The 17,955-nt window shown below is 29.4% G+C and overlaps 2 protein-coding genes across 6 annotated transcripts in view; one reads left to right on the top strand and one right to left on the bottom strand.

The window, feature by feature from the left end:
• Positions 1–4,114, top strand: LOC105151921 (armadillo repeat-containing protein 6 homolog). Its single transcript, XM_011065904.2, has 5 exons — positions 1–271; positions 1,525–1,856; positions 2,279–2,574; positions 2,768–3,033; positions 3,227–4,114. Exons 1-5 carry the CDS (start codon positions 155–157, stop codon positions 3,599–3,601), a joined length of 1,386 nt encoding a protein of 461 aa, XP_011064206.1. The 5' UTR covers positions 1–154; the 3' UTR covers positions 3,602–4,114.
• Positions 4,115–8,210: 4,096 nt separating this feature from the next.
• LOC105151929 (thrombospondin type-1 domain-containing protein 4) overlaps positions 8,211–17,955 on the bottom strand; it is a 93,563-nt gene continuing 83,818 nt past the window's right edge. For 4 of the 5 annotated variants that reach the window (XM_087405095.1, XM_087405094.1, XM_087405093.1 and 1 more), the window contains 10 exons: positions 17,227–17,332; positions 17,070–17,142; positions 16,437–16,648; positions 14,171–14,303; positions 13,397–13,649; positions 12,392–12,571; positions 12,001–12,165; positions 11,420–11,596; positions 11,167–11,332; positions 8,211–11,015 (listed from right to left, as the gene is read on the bottom strand). In XM_087405095.1, coding sequence (XP_087261221.1) covers positions 10,900–11,015; positions 11,167–11,332; positions 11,420–11,596; positions 12,001–12,165; positions 12,392–12,571; positions 13,397–13,649; positions 14,171–14,303; positions 16,437–16,648; positions 17,070–17,142; positions 17,227–17,332 — 1,581 coding nt within the window. In that variant the 3' untranslated portion in view covers positions 8,211–10,899. Of the gene's footprint in view, positions 11,016–11,166; positions 11,333–11,419; positions 11,597–11,954; positions 12,166–12,391; positions 12,572–13,396; positions 13,650–14,170; positions 14,304–16,436; positions 16,649–17,069; positions 17,143–17,226; positions 17,333–17,955 lie in introns of those variants that run through there. The other variant, XR_015544726.1, reaches the window with a different exon arrangement.

Here is a 17,955-nt window from a genome sequence, read left to right on the forward strand (position 1 = left end):
TGCGAACGCGCAGTCGCATTGACAGATCCCGCTCTCTTTGTCATCAGTCATCACATGGACAAGCTAGTGTACGTTCGCCTTACTCGCACGATTCGTACAACATTCATTTCCTTATATAGCAAAACGGATCACCGGTGAGAGAAACTGCATTATCATGAGCACAATAATTACCCAGGAAGCCTACGACGAAGAGATTAGGGAATTAATAGAGAGTCTCGGCTTGACTGAAGAGGAGGCGATCGAGGATGCTATTAAATGCTACGAAATGAAAGTATGTATTCCTGCTCTTTGTTTACAATATTTGTCAATCAATGAAAAATATATTTTTTGCTCCTTGCGCGTGATTGTGTGATTCATTCGCCTCTCTATACTGGAAATCTCTGACATTAAAAAAAAAAGAGAGAACAAAGTTTCAAATTATAGAATATTTCGAAAAATTGTAACAAATGTTTGTCTAAAAATTAAAGAATTTGTATATAAATATAATATAAATTTATTCTTTAATATATTTATTAGGATATTAATTATATATTTTATATATTTTATATATATATATATATAAAATTTATTTCTATATGTATACACACAAATATATTATTTTGATTATCGAACGTTACGAAAATTTTCGTTTCCATCTCTATTTTATCAAGAATAAAAATAACGAAGTTTAAAATTATTTCAAATGTTATATAACTTTAAATTTTTTATATAAATTTAATTAAAGCATGTATCAGAAAATATATTTTGATAATTAATCGAAAATGTTCTGTTCCTTAATTGTTCGATTAGATGAGTCAGTCTCGAATAAGTCATCAAGAATTTTCATCATTGCCGTTAGAAATAAATACGCAATATTACATGAAATTAAAAAATATTAGGAATATATAAATCAATATCTTAAATATTCGTCATTAACATTAACATTAAATTATTTTATCATTATTTTTTATCGCATATATTAATTTTTATTTTAAAAACTTTATGTTTAATTTAACAATACACTTTTTAATATTAAATTCTCATTTAATATTTTTTAAATTAACAGCTAATAATATTCTTATATCGCAAAATTATAGAGCCTATTTAAAAGATCTACCTGTAGTGCAAAAATAAGATCTGTTACGCGATCCTGCCGCATTTCTTGACGCTTTTAGTTTCGGAGCACTCGTGTCACTATCGTCTATCTTAAGAAATTGATCTGTTTCTTATACCGTAATATATTTGAAGCTGTTCAGAAAAGAAAAAATAATCTCTTCTCTAAAAAATAAAATGAAATAAAATTTATGTTGAAGCACAAAAAAATCATACTTTATTACGAATGAACCACTGCTGAAAGAAAATTCCGTTAAAAATGACATTAATTATTTTAATAGATACAAATATATTTTATATAAATATATTTATAAATGTAATTAAAAATTAAATATTTATGAGAAAAGTCAAAAACCTTCTTGCGTCGAAAAAAACGCTTCATTTCGATCATCGTTACGTTTATAATTCATGGATGGCATTTAATTCGCGCAGGGAATAAACCTGAGCAACATCGTCACAGATTCAGTTCTTGAGGATAAATACAAGCAGATAGTGACGTGCCTGGAACGATTAACATGTACTGTAAACGACAAAAGTTACGAAGGCGTGCTGGAGACATTGCAAAAACTGCGAGACGAGTTGGATAAGGATATCGCACACAGGGTTTTCGCAGGCAAACGCAAATGTTACAATATTCTGATCGATCTCTTGAAAGATTGCAAGAAAAACCACGTGATACTTGAATCCACGCTGGAGACAATCACCTCATTAATGTCCGGTTATCCAGACTTGCTGGACGACGAAGGGATTGCGTTGCAAATAGAGTAAAGATTATTTCATAAAAAATTGATTTGTAAAAAAAGAAAGTGTAGTTGAAGTAGATCCTGATTTTTTATTTTTTTTTATTTTTTTTTTTAATGACTATTAATTCTAAAGTTAATATAAAAGTTAGGAAGAACAAAATTATGATAGAGGAAACTTTTTCATTGGGAATGATAACAAAATTAATACTTTTTAAATTATTATTTGATTGAAAACTGATTTATTTTATTAAATTCGTTTTGAACTTAAAAAAACTTTTTATTTCAATAATTTGGAGAAAACTGGCACAATTTAAAGAGAACTAATTCTTTCAATTATAGGAATATGAATTACAATTTATAGCAAGAAATTAAGATCATCAAAGCTATATTTAATAGGCATCTGTTTCTTGTCTCAAAATAATTTGTTAAATTTTGTTTATCAGGATTTTAGAGGGACATTGCGATACGACAACATTACAATATCTATTGCGTTGGATACGAGAATGCTGTATAAAGCACGAGTTAAATAGGCAAAAGATATTTGACACCAATATCTTTGAAAAACTAAAGAAGATATTGATACGTGTAGATGTAGATGCGCAAGAGATTAAAGATGCATGTTCGGTAATCAGAGCGTTGGTATTGGACGATGATATTAGGCACGAATACGGAAAGGCACACGAACATGCGACTATTATGGCAAAGGGTGCTCTCGACATCATCACGGGATTATTGAAAAGTAAATATTATATTTAAATAGCTTTACAATCAATATGAATTACTTTTGATAATTATTTAGTATGTTACAAACATTTGAATTATTCTTTGAAAGTTAGATAATCATTCTATATTCTTTTATACTCTAATGATTAATTAATACTTGCACTTTATTGCAATATCACTTTGCTATAATATACATTCGTCACAAACAGGATTTAAAAAGGATACGAAAGTCATAGGCGACCTAATGATCACATTGGCCGCATTGGTTGTTCGAAATGAATTCTGTCAGGAAGTAGAAGATGCTGGGGGATTGAAATTCATTTTAGATATAATGACTGAATATCCAGATTCTGAAAAATTGAATTGGCAGGCTTTGAAGTTGCTCAAAGCGCTTGCTGGCAATGATAATGTCAAGTCTCATATCGTTACTTCCGGATGCGGTCCTTTAATCGTATCTGCTATCAGTAGAATGAAAGTAAGTTCATGTGCAACAAAAAATATTTTTTACAATAAAATTCTTTTAAAATTTTTTTTTTATTTACTAAATGAAAAAAGGAGGTATTCTTAATTATTTTAGTGTTGTATCATCGCGGTCTTTAAAATGATACTGTATTAATATTTTAAAGGAAAAAAATTTTTAATACGTATTAAAATTTAATATTTAACAGAGATCGGAGAATGTCGTGACTGCTGGACTGAGTTGCATATCGGCATTATCTTTACGAAGCACTTCGAATTCTGGTGTGTTCTACGATTGCGGCGCAGCCCAAGTAATCGTAGATACTATGAAGGCTTATCCTAATAATGTAAACATCTTAAAGCAAGCCTCTTGGGCGATTAGAAACATGTCGGTGCGAAATAAATCCGAATCTAAGGAATTCTTAATGTACGGTGTTGAAGAAATACTACGAGAAGCAGTACGTTTACATGGTCCTAAATTAGAGGATAACATAAAAGCCGCACTAAGAGATTTAGGTCTGAAGGTAGATTTAAAAGAAAGATGGACAGGAAAAGGCGTTAATTTGAACAATGAACGTTATTAATCATTGGCAGCAACATCGTCAGAGTATAGTATCTAGATTATTTACTATAAATACATTGATCTTGTATCTTGCTTTGACTCACCTCGCTACGTATTAATTAATAAGAATCTTAAGTTAACGTAAATAATAAGATATTTTTGTGCTCAACAGAAAGATGTGGATTTTGTAAAATTGTCGAGTGCTACTTTATGTTATTTAATTCTAAGACATGGCATAAAATTTCAATAGTTTAACTACTGAATTGGAATTAATTTAGAAAAAATGTTTGTAATACAAAAATATAATTTAATAATATTCACAATATTTTCATATCTTTGATGATAAAAAATTTGTCATTATATAGAATAGTGCCTGAAATTTACATATATACACTTTTAACACACTGCCAGAAATTGTATTATACATTTTTACTTGATAAGTGGAGAGCTAAGTATCCATATTTCATACGGCCGTTTTTAATTGATATTTCAAACAAATAAAATACAGATTTAATTTTATTGTTGATACAGATAATTGTATGATTAAACTAAATTATTTCCACATATGTATATCTGTTCCATCCATCCGTCCATCCACTGGCATTACAATCCAAATCGGATCCAGGATATATATATCATTTTCCATATATATCAGTTACAGTTATAAAAAACAAATGTTTATTGTACTTCAAATTTTGGCATAAATAGATAATTACTAATTAATGTGAATAATTAAAGCTGTTATGGTGCAATCGGGTACTTAACTTAAATAATAAAGCTTTGTCGAACTTAAAAAAAGACATAGACTAATGATCGAATAAAATATAATGGTAGTATTTATATAATTAAATATATTGATTGTTTTTTATAATTATTTTATACAGCGAGAAATTTTACACTATTGTAATGAAATATAACAAGGAATAAAAACTGATTAAGCTTTTGAATTATAATTCTTTGGACATAATAATGTTTATAGATTGTTTCTCTTTCTTTTCCCCTATGTCTACTTCTCCCTTGCCAAATTTTACGTGACACAGATAGGCAAAAATTTCGTTTAAACATTATGTAACTCAAGAGCAAATTAATTTGTTTTAGATATGACTATGCTAATCAGTTAATTAAAATAATTTTGCCAATAAACATTAGAAACAACTATCTTTTAATTTATCTTTTAATATAGAATAAATTAAAGATTTGAAAGAAACAGTATTATACAAGAATGCTGTTTTATTTTTTATGTGAAAATTTATGATAATATATTTTTATATATGATATGTGTGTGTGTGTGTGTGTGTGTGTGTGTGTGTGTGTGTGTGTGGGTGTATATTTTTATCCTATATTGTACGTATAATCATTTTATATTTTATATTTAAAAGAAACACTTTTTATTTAATAACTCTTAATATTTAATACTAACATTATATGGTTAATAACATGACAAAAATTTTATTCCCACTTAGTCTGATATTCTGATGATCTTAGACCATACTCCGATATACATTCTCAGTACTGAAAATCTATAATTCACGTTACGTATACTACAGATATTCAATATTGGCAGTGTATATCAGAAGAGGGCTTCTGATAATATCCATCATTTTATTTTTTTGAGCAAAGACAGGTGTTTGCTGACTTTCGCTTTATTAATATCTAACAATCAAAAACGCTCGAATATTAAACATATAATACAATTACATCATGAGAAACACAAATAACTCATACGTAGGCTTATCAGTCTGTCTCTCTCGCAAATCGTTTCGCTATGCATTTTACGTGGAACCACGATCTTATTTTATTCCAAAAGAAACCTGATTTATAAGATTTTTCGTGAAATTGTGGTGATATATATATATATATATATATATATATATATATATATATATATATATATACATGTATAATATATAAGTATAGATCATAGCTAAGATTATGAAAAAGAAAATTGCAGAAAATCGGATTGTTAATTCTTTAAAGACAATGCATTGTTAACAAATTAGTGCATAATGATTGATTAAACATGGTAATTAACATCTTGGATCGATATGATTTATCTTGAAAAGAAAAATTTATTTTTGTTTTTATTTTAATTTTGTGTGCTGTTATTTTCTTGTAAATTAAACATTTCAAACAATCGATTTTCTATTTATTACTTTGTGCAAAGGTGAATCTTTTATACAAAGGGACACACATTAGATATTGTTATGAGTAAAAGGAGCTCGATATAATTAGCAATTGGCCAGATAATCGAATTATGAAACTCACTTGAGACAATAAAATAATCACAAATTTAATTCAATTTTAAATTGATCTTATTAATTAATAATTGATTAGTAATTAATCTTTAATCAATTAATATTTTTACAAATTGATGACAAATTTCGGTTACCCAATTAAATTTTATTTGTTTTTTTAAATAATAGATCTTATATTTTTCATTATTAATTACAAACGAAAAAAAGGGAATATAAAAAACTTCTCTATCGAATAATTAATAAATTGCAAACTTCAAACTTCCTATTCGTAAGTAATAGTTTTCGTTTGTAACACCTATCGTATATTGAATAGGTATAGCGATCGTGATTGTCGATAACGATTGTTCTCGATTAAGAATTTTATTATACTATACAAGTGACACGGAAGCAATTTTACAAAGCGTCAGACAATTTTAATTTCTCTTAACAGTTGGCCTATTGTACTGATCATTAACTATTCGTTTTATCGTTCGTTGTACTTCAATCCTGCAGACTACGATTGTATCACAGTCCTTGACGAGATCACACTCGCGATAGTCGAGCTATGCGATTAATACACAAGTTTGCAACGACACAGAGCACATAATTATGGACATTAGTGGACGTTTTATCTCGATAAAGGATCACGATGGTGCCTATTTATGTGTGCACCTTCGTACTTCTTAATGTTAATATAATACAACGCGCTGTCCCAAAAATAAATTATTTCTTTGTATATTGAAAATAATTTCTAAACTCACGTTAAAATATATATGTTGAAAATTACTCATTGTAATTAAGTTTAGTTACGTTTATCCAATCATTATGTGTGCTTTTCAATAAGCAACACAGTGCGACACAGTGATCATATCATCTTTGTTTAATATTGGCAAACAACAAGGATGTAATGTCCATTGTGTCATACTGTGTCATTTGTTGGAAAGCACACTATATCAACCAATCGATAAATTTTGTAACAAATAGTAACAATAGTAATGTTTTCGTAATTTTTTCTTTTGTAGAATTTCTATAAAATTTATGTCTCTAATGTTTATTCCCTAAAATATTATTATTTTACATTTTTATAGGAAACGTATACGAACTCTTACATTCTATAAATGTTTAAGATTTCTTATAGTTTCTCAAATATTTATAGAAAATTTAAGAGAGGACACTTTATAACAGTTTCGCGTTAAATAGTATAAATGCAATTTTCAAATTGTAATTGTACCGCAACCTTCAATCAAAGTAAAATTAATAATTAGTCGGACATAGTTTATATCACAGCCATTGACACTTAACACTCGACAATTACTATCAATTAACAGTCGCGTTTATACATACGCAAGAGCATATTTCTTCAATTTTCGAGTAATCTGTTATTTTAGCGTTATCTATTCAGTAATATCTATAAGAAGTCGTAAAGATTCGTAATAATCATATCGTGCCACCGAGTTTCGATTCGATAAGAAACATCAACACTTACAATTAACATTGAATTTGAGAAAAGTCTTCATAGTTGAAACTGACAAATTTCGCAGTACAATAAAATGATTCGTTAAGGAACTTTTCATAAGATTTCTTTTTTGTAAATATTCAACCAAACTTTACCAACTAATTTCTACAAAAATTTATTTATATTTCATAGTTAAAGAGTTATAATTCAAAAAGAAAAACATATTTTTTTATTCTATTTATATCGGTAAAGTTCGATGTATATTTTAAAAACATTCTCTATATAAAAGATCAAAATTTTATATAATGAAGAAAGGAATGGATATAATGAAAGAAATAAGAACGTAATGCTATAAAATAAAAAAGCTAATTGTAATTTAAAAAAAACAAACATAATATAAATAATATTGTAATACTACATCAGTATATCCATTACACAGCACTAATTTACAAGGTGATTATAAAGACGTGTTTAAAAATAATTCATTTAGTATCACGATTCCGATGTCGATAAAATTAAATGTACGTGACAAAAAAAATAATAATGTAACAAAAGAATTATAATATTTCGTAATAATATATATAAATAATATATAATATAATAATATATATAAATAATTTTTTAGTATCTACTTAAAAATGAATATAAATAACAGTTTCATTCTCAGTTCAAAGTAATATATATCATTTTTCTGTGAAACAAATAAAATGTACAAGGGACGTCAGATGACTCCTAAAAATGTTTCCAAGATAAAGTGCTGTGTAGATATAAAAGAAATTGATACAGTAATAAATTTAAATATAAATATATAATTTGAAAAATAATACAATATGTTAAACAAATTATCAAGAGAAGAAAATAAATTATAAAACGCACTTACCTGACCAAACCAAATGAAACGATGATCAGTTAATAAAAAAAATGAAATAAACAGACGAAAATTTTGTGTAAATAATTTGTAATTACTGTAAAAATAGAAAATCTGAGCGAGACGCACGCTATGCTAAAATACTATTCAATAAAAAGCATCCGAATAATTCCTTGGAGCTGGCAGAAACCAAAGAACTCAATTGACACAGATAATTGATTAATTCAAACAGCTCTGTTCACGGCGCAATTAAATGCGAATTCAAAATCGAATTAATATGTATGATAGCAATATACATAGATCGAAGACTTTAAGACTTTTTTATCTCGACATCGAAGTATACAATAAAACATATATCTAGTTGTCATCTAATGGTTTCATATATTCTACATATACACGCGCATTCAGTTACATTATTGTATATTACCACGCTTATTTGAATAAGCTTACTTGACATATAACGACGTATGCAGAATTGCAAGTTTCAATATTTGTAATGCCTTCGTCAAGACATCAAACATACATTTTCTCACAATTAATTTTAAAATGAATTTCTTATTTCTTATTGTGTATATTGTTGATGAAAATTTTTCTTAAAATTGTACAAAATTTTTCAGAAGAATTTTATATAAATTTCAGAATTTTTCCGAAATCTTGTATAATTTTAATAACTTCTTAAAAAATTTCTCATACTTGTTATGTGAATTGGAACACTTCAGAAATACTGAGGAATCTATATCTTTTCTAGAATTCTTTATATGTATATACATGTAAATTCTGAAATTTTCTCTAAAAGTTCTTATTCTATAATTTCTGTTTAAAAAAACTTACAGTTTGAAAAAGTTCAAAGTATTTTTCAGAAATAAATTTAAAATATTTAAATATTCTTAAAAATATTATATAAGAATTTTTTTTCACAAGGATCAATTATAATTTTTGTGACAACTTATAAAAAAAATAATTAATAAAAACGTATTTAAAAAAAAAATTGATTTAACAAATTTAAACAAATCTTCAACTAAGTTCATCGCTGTGAATTTGTTTCTATGTTAAATGACCATCAATCGAAATTTGACAGAAGATAATTATGTTTCTGTAAGAAAGTATTTTCTCTTAGGAAGCAAGTGACAGAAAACCGATTTTTCATCAAACCGCAAATTTTTCTATCTGTGTAATACAAGTTTACGCACTCATTGTCAGTGTCTTTTACAACGTTGCTTCCGAAACAACCTGAAAATTCTTTTTATTTTCATGGTGCAGAGGCGAGTACAGCAGCCTCGAAAGTTTTCATAATTGTGCAGATTTTACGAATAAACATGCAAAGAATAGCTCATTTTATTTAGGAATGTATAATTGGACATTCACTCAGATTCATGTGTTTACTTTGAAAAAAATATCTATATATATATATATATATATATATATAGATTAGAAAAAATATATATATATATATATATATATATATATATATATATCGAAACGCATTTGCAATATACGCACCAAAATAAACATCAAATTAAAAATATATTAAAAATCTCATACCTTTTTGTTATGCGGACCGAGAATTAAATTAACGATAGTATTTAGATATTTTATATTATTTTTTATTTTACTACTATTTCAAAAATAAAAGCAGTAATCTTTTAAATATGTATATTACATATTATTAAATCAAATTAAAAAAAAAATTCTTTTTTTGTGTAATAAGTTGAAAAAAATTTGTTAAATAAAAAAGAATATTTCATCACACTTACAATATACATTTAAAATTAAATGTAACTATTCAACGTTGAATTCAATCAATATATTAAGTAAATAACTTTGAGATACAGCTGTTTAATATTTTGTTAAACTTTATCATCTAACAAGATATTGAATAAAGATAAAAGTACGAGCCTTTCCTATCTCTCTTTCTCGGATGAGTCTCTTGAAATACAATGAGATCGTCGCGTTCTTTCAGTTTAAATACACTAAACGTGTCGTTTAATAAAAAGCATACAAACCTTGAGATCGCGTTAATGCACATAAAAGGGTCAAAGTCGAAGATGTATAATATTTGAATAGGCACCGTTACCAAATCGATAAAATTATGGATCTGCATCTGTCTGCAACGATAACACAGATATCGAATGTGATGTAAACGACCTATGTATGTGCTGTATTAGCTATACAAATGAACGCATGTATGTACCATATTTTAACATTATATTATATATTTATTGCACACAAAACCCTGACAAATTTCTTCATGGTGATTCTCGGGAAAATCAAGAGAAAGTCGAGAAGCCTTTCTCGCAGAGAAATATCTTTAATCCGCATAAATAAAAGCGTATTTTAATTTTGTATGTCATGTCTTCCCTTCCTGCAATTTTATTATTTTATTTATCATTCGATTCGTTAATTTTATCTGAAGCTGTTTTTTTTCAAAAAATTTATCCAATATTCATAGTCAAACTATCAAGAAGGACCAAACGTTCTCGTTATGAACATTTATAAGAAGAAAAAGGAAAAGAATTCTGCCGCTCCGGAGAATTATGTTACATTCGGCAGAAAAAAGCACGACTAAGACACGTATGATTCGATGTCGCGTCACGTAATATAAATAAAATTACATATATATACGTGGTCATCTCTCTTTGTAGCAGTCTTACACTCGGCATAATTTGCCCTTTCCGAGCTAATATTTATATTTTATTCAACGTTTATGCTTATCAACCGTTCATTCGCAAAATCGCGGGCGAGCACAAAGTTGCTATCCCCAGTTACTGATGGCATTGGCAGCATGAATGCTTATAATATTTGATTCGGCACAGGCCATTCTTTACTACTAAAACGCAATTCGGATACTTGTCTACGCACTCGGACGACTCGTGCACCTCTGAAACATAATGTTAAAATATATCTATCAAGTACACATCGGATCCTATAATTATTAAATGGCAATATCTCATAATTATCGAGTTAATAATTTTTCGGAAAATCGCTAAAAAAAAAGCTATAAAAAATAAGAGTAAATTTGTTTTCTTTACTTTTTGGCGGTTTGTTCGCTAGTGGTACTTCTTTCTTGCACGGCTCCACGTTACATTGTTGTTCCGCGCTTGGTTTACTAATTTTCGAGCAATTAGTGCTGCTGATACCTTCGACGGTGCACCGTACAAGTCGATTTTGAATTCCAGCCCCGCAGGTTGCGGAACACTAAAATAGAGACATAAAAATTATATCAGACATATAGATTCAAAATTCCTGATAAAAATTTTAGTTTATATATTCGCGATACTTTACTGTCGACCAATTTGAAGTGAACCATTCCGGAAGACACGCAGACATTCTACAGACTTGTTCAGTCGTTGGTTTGGGATCGCTGCAATTTTGTGCAGATACTACAATAAATTCATCATTCATTCTAGTTATACAAGCGACATCTCGATACTGCACGCCAATGCCACACGAAACAGAACACTAAAAAAGAAGTTAAAAGATTTTTAAAAAAAAGTTATATATGTATAAGAAATTATATATCGTCATTGAGTATAAAAAAAATTGCATCGTACAATAATTAGAAAAAAAAACAAACAGAGAGGATATTTTATTAAATGTCTATTTTGTTCTCGAATTGACCGCAAGAATTGCAATTAAAATAAACAATTTTGGTAATTAGAAGTTGTAATTTTTGTACACCCCAATTTTATTTTCAATTAACAAAAAACTATAATATTAATTTGAAATTCGAAAATATATAATGTCTTAAAATTAAAATTAGATTTATAAAGAATTAATATCATCTATATCAAAATTATGTCGGCAATTTTGACTTTACACATTGCCACGAGCCGTTTTATTTTCTGAGTCGTGCTTGTACTAACGGAAGTCCATGGACTAGCAAACCACTTGGCTCGGTTGCAGGTCATCCCTTGTCCGAAACAATGCATCTCCGTGTCCGGCCTCTCTTTGGGATTGCAGAATAACTCGCTACCATCAGCGCATGCCACTCGTCTGACCCTCACACCGTTTCCACATTCTGTGGAGCACTATAACAATGACAAATGCTGTTTATCTTGAAGTCGAGAAAGTTAAATTCAACGATGTTTGAAATCCTTTCTTTTATAAATCGTCACAAAGAAATAATTTTACATATTTAATTATTGAATAAATGCACGGACACAAAATGAACATATGAGGATTCATAATTTTTAAATGGATATTTTTTCACGTTTGCCTATTTTCAATGGAATTATCTTATACTATGTGTTATACCTTTGAAGACCATTCTGAATACAGCCAGGGCGCATGATGTCCCGTGTCTGTCGCATCATTACAAACCGCTATCTCGCACGCTTTTTGAGATTCTGGTTTATTGGCTAACGAACAAGACTGTCCGGACGTTATACAAGTCACCGTTCGATTTCGAGTTCCATGACCGCACGTCGCTGAACACTGGAATGCACAATAAAAACGTAATAGGCGGAATATATTTTTCAATCACAATTAATTTTAGCAGCAGAACAAAAAGTCCCATTCACTTACTGCATACACTGATCGAAAAGTTATAAGAAACATGAAATATCCTCTACTGAAAAAAATCACGTCATACAGTTACATGATGAAATTATGTAATTAAAATATGTAAATCACATAACGGATTGTTCTAAATCAGTACGTGATTTAATTTACGTACGTTTTTTTTAATTACGTAATTTGAAAAGTCATATGATGATATATTCTTTTTTCTTCTATTGCTATCATTCAATTCTTTAAAATTCGATAATTATAAAATCACATATGAAAATTATTTCTAAAATGTGATTTTTCAAAATTACGTGAGTTTTAAAAATCACGTACTGATTTGAATACAATTCGTTACATGATTTACATGATTTCATCATGTAACATGATTGTGACATGATTTTTTTCAGTACGATCTTAGAATAATTAATCGAAATTCGTATATTTTTCGTGCGTGGCAAATTCAGTTTCCTGTCGATTATTCTTAAATATAATTCTTGTTCATTTACATTCTTTTCACCAATTTTTTATTATTATTTCTATTAATTATTCTGTTTATTGAGACACGAACAGTTCTAATGCGAAACAGTTCTAATGCAAACTGATGATAAAAAATAATACTGGCGAGATGTATATGTTAGAATGTTTCCTATGCCAGCTGATTTCTCACTTCGGATTTCCAACGATTTCCTGTCCTACTTCCTAAACTGCTGAAAGTAGCTGTTTAATAATGAAGGCAATAGAATAATGACTCACCGGACCCCAAGCGCCCACGTCCCACCTAGGCGCTTCGTGTTGCGATGGCATGTGCCTCAATTCTGGGCTCACGTTAGGACACGCCGGCCGACTGCAAGTTTCCGTGGTGCTCAGATCTGGCGGTTGCATGCACGCACCAGCAGCAACGCGCATTGTTAATCTCGCGTTCAACTCCTGGATGCACTCGAGTTTTCGCGTCCTGATGCCGATCCCGCAGGTGACCGAGCACTCGCTCCACGGCTCGGCTCGCCACCTGACAACATTTCCGGCTCTTCGAACACGAGATCAAGCTTATCTGCGTAAATCGCAGATTGTCTGGGCACAGGGAGTTCATCGCATTTTTATTCAGTTATTTCTTGAAAATCGATCTTTGCCTCAGCAAAAATATCAGTAAACTCTAAATCTTTTAACAATTTAATTTAATACGGAAAGAATTTGCTGAATATCTAAAAATTTAGATAAATGCAGATTTGAAAATAATTGTGTTCAACTATAAAAATAATTATGTAAAAAATTCAAGTATGAGTAATGTTGTAGAAAGCTTCAATATTCTAGCTTAAGCGTCCTACATAATTATTTTGATAATCCAAATAAATTATTTTCATCTGTATCTAGCTAAATTTTTAGATACTTTAGTAAAATTTTTTTTTTCATATATGTGAAACGAATTTGAATATATCGAAGAATCTAGCTGGTAGGAAATGCGATGATCGTATGACAATTACCAAAAGATTGGAGAATCATAATAGAAGAGAGATTTATTGAAGTAGGTACCTAGCGGCGCAAGGATGATCGTTGCATCGCAGCGGAGGAGGATGTTTTGGTTTTTCCACGTTGTGACAACGTTTGTCGTTGACGAGTGTCTGATTGCTCTCGCGAATGCATTTTAGGATCGTTGTTCGTACGCCTGCAAGTTACAGCGAGTTATAAGAAGTGATTTAACATGTCTTGAATCTTTGTTATAATTAATTCAATTAATTCAAAGTCTGATTTTCTTCAGCGAGAAATTGGCTTGACGCCAATTCTTTAAAAAATTTTTTTAACATTGGTTGAAACGTATCGTTGTATAACGTTGAAATTTCATTAAAATAATATCTACTCGAAATGGAACGAGAAGGAAAATTTTGTCTGCGGCTTAGGTGCAAAACAATAATTCATTTTCCGTCTTTTATAACTTAGACAGCGTTAACGTATTAATAATTTTATTGAGGAAAATTTCATTTCAAGTTAGTTTAAGAGACTAGGAATAAAACGAAGTGCGACACTTTGCGATCGGGACATTACATTTTGTATTAAGTATGATCGACGTGACCGTCACGTTCCTTTTCGTATTTGTCACTTTCCGCCCGTATCGCGTCAATTTAAATTAGAATATTCCAGTTCAAATGTCCAGAAAGTCAGTGACAATTTCCGGTTGGTATTTCAAAAGTATCGCACTGTATATATCTTTGCAGTCGTCCGCAATTATGTCTCAATTATACTCTTACTTAACTTCAATTATCTATTATGTTTACTTAATTCAATTTAAAACAATAAAAATGCGATCCAAAATTTCTTTCTTAGACAAAATTTTTTTTAATGTTCTAAATACACGAAAAGATTAAAAATATCTTACGTAAAATTTTTAATCGTCGTGCTAGAATGTGTTTAATTATATCGAAATAAAACATATCTCAAGCTACTTCCCACGCAATGCTTCGGTGATATTTAGACAAAGTCGTTTTCCTAATAATTTTTAATTATCCAGACACTTTTTCTGTAATGGTTCGTTTAATCAGTATCTCGCGACAGATTTACAATAATTCGAAATTGTATAGCCTTTTTATATCGACATTATCGTTCGACATTTTACGTTTAATTATTACGTAATTCCAAATTATATTTCATAATATCCATATTTTATTAGTTGATGAGTTTATCCCTCAAGAAATAATTAAGCGTATTGTAAATAAATACGTTTCTATAGTATGAGATATGCTTATTTATCGAAATACGGTGGTTGTTAATTTTATCGGCAAGCTTTAAACTATGGCAATCGATTAGACTGTTTCGTTGTATAATCACAAATATTTAATCGTACGCAATTTAGAGAGTATCTTGCGTATATTAGTAATATTTATTCGTTAATATTCTTTATTTTTCGAACATCGCGATATTATATTTCCTAAAATATACGAGAGATACGCGAAAATGTATTACTAGCAATATTGAAAATTAATGCAAACTCATCGATCTCAACATTATTACACAGAAATTATAACACTGTGCATTCCAAAAGTTAAACAACATGTATTGAAACATTTATCATTCGCAATCAAATGCAATTAACTCACGTTTCGATATTGGATATTAAAATCTCGAGAGAAATATTTCACTGAAAGTACATTATTTTCCAAATACATTGTGCTAAGTCAATATTTAAATTATTTTGCTATATAAACATACGACATTATAAAATTTTAAAATATCATTTTTTAGATTTATAATTATTGTATTTAGTATTTGTTGCAAAGTAAAAAATTATTTTATCTCGCTATACTGCAGAGAAATAAATTTTATTTAAAATCATCAAAATCTTTCAAAAATTGTCTTCGTAATACAATATATAAACTACAAAAGAAACATATTGTCAAATTATACTGAAAAAATTATATAATATTATTCTTAATAATTTTAATTTTACTGAGAAATAATCGCTAGTAAAATATTTCCAATTTTACATGGAAAGAACAATTTTGCTAAAGTATCTAAAAATTTAGTTAAATACGAATAATTTTGTTAGATCATCAAAATAATTGTGTAGGACGCTCAAGCTAATTGCTAGAATATTTTTGCAGCATTGCTTGAGTCTACGTAACTATTTTGATAATTCTATATAATTATTTTGACACTCCAACAATATTATTTTCAAACCTGTATCTAACTAAATTTTTAGATACTTCAGCATACTTCCTTTCTGTGCAGTTAGATGCAACACCTCAGTACGAGTATCATATGATATTATGACACATGATTAATTATCAAGGCACCATCTTCTTACCTCCTCCGCATTCCTTCGAGCAGGGAGAGAGGCCGACTATTTTCCAAGTGAACTTCCTCCTCTTCCTCCTTCTCATCGCCTTTGACTTTGGCTGATCGCCCGCCATCACCGTAGTCGGTGGATGCTTCATCTCTTCCTTCCGTCCGCCGTCGTGCGCACGCGGCGGATCGCGATCGCGACGCGTTGGAGATAAATCGCTTCGCCGATCCGATCTGGAAGACAGAGAGCAACGAGTTGTACGAACGAAGACAAATCGCGCGACTCGACTCCGAGAGATTCTCATACGCGAACGCGTAGATTCCTGCCATATAAAGGAGAAAGTCCATTGGTGGAATATCCGAATTATTGATGAGCGAGTGCCGTATAAGAAACTCACTCCGTGATATATTTCAGAAGTGTCACACCGATCGAACAGTAAAGATAAAAGTGAAAATTAAAGATTAAAGATTGGAGAAACATATAAAAACGTATGTAAAAACATTCGAGATAATTAAACCCCGGTGGAAAAGAATTTACACGTACGCAATCTATAATTTTAACGTGTTAATGGAAGAAAAATAACTTTGAAAACTACGTTCTCGATACTTTTAAAATATAATGTTGTTTCAAAAGTTTTAATAAGAGTGTATTTACGTTCTTGTAATGGGTACTCGCACGGTCACGTGAGTATCTGGACTAGGTATCTCGTTGCCTCGATCGTTTGCTCCTACGAAGAGGAATAAAACATGTTTATGGACTATAATCGATGATTTTTTTATTGTAGATAATTTATTGGCAATGGAGCAATTACCTGCGACAAGCAGCGGCGGTGCAATCACCGCTTTACCGTCCGGCACTTCCTTCATAGGTAGCATGTACTTGTACAGTACGCCTGGATTTAATTCCACGGATAAAATCTACGGTAATGCGCGAACAATGATATTAGCAGTAAGACTGGATTCAATTAAATGGGTAGATTAGAATGCATTTATAAAGATCGCGCGCGCGATAAAAAATACATTATAATAATACCAACAAATTTTCATCAACATTTTGTTTCTCAATAAGTAATAGGTGTTTCTTATAAGAGTTTTTTAAACTAAAAAAGGATATGCTTTTCAAAAAATTCCATCTCCCTTCAGTTTTTAGAAACTCCGCTGTAAATTTCTTATATAATAACGCAAATTCGTAATATATATGTAATACATAGCTATAAAAAAGTAAAATGTTTATTTACATTATATAAAAATAAATATAATAATATAAAGCTAAAATTTATTATGATATAATTTATTATGATACATAATAAAATTTATTATGAAGTAAAAGAAAAAGTTGTAAATTGTTTAAATTTGTAAAATAATGTTTTTTTAAAATAAAGTCCTTGATCTCTCAAAATCTGCGGATAATAGTATTTTTTTAATTTTACGTTCTTACATTCAGCAGGTAAAAATACATCAAAATCACCATTCGGATAATGAGAAACAGAAATCAGTGTAATTAATATTTGGAAAAAATGTTTTACCTTCAAATTATGTGT

Source organism: Acromyrmex echinatior, chromosome 4 (genome assembly GCF_024713525.1).
Source record: "Acromyrmex echinatior isolate Ae372 chromosome 4, ASM2471352v2, whole genome shotgun sequence".
NCBI lineage: Eukaryota > Metazoa > Arthropoda > Insecta > Hymenoptera > Formicidae > Acromyrmex > Acromyrmex echinatior.

Bases quoted from the DNA above. Each gene is read 5' to 3' on its own strand.
- LOC105151921 (XM_011065904.2), top strand. From the start codon at position 155: ATGAGCACAATAATTACCCAGGAAGCCTACGACGAAGAGATTAGGGAA. The intron at 2,575-2,767 runs GTAAATATTATA...CGTCACAAACAG, and splicing joins CATCACGGGATTATTGAAAA to GATTTAAAAAGGATACGAAA. The intron at 3,034-3,226 runs GTAAGTTCATGT...AATATTTAACAG, and splicing joins CTGCTATCAGTAGAATGAAA to AGATCGGAGAATGTCGTGAC.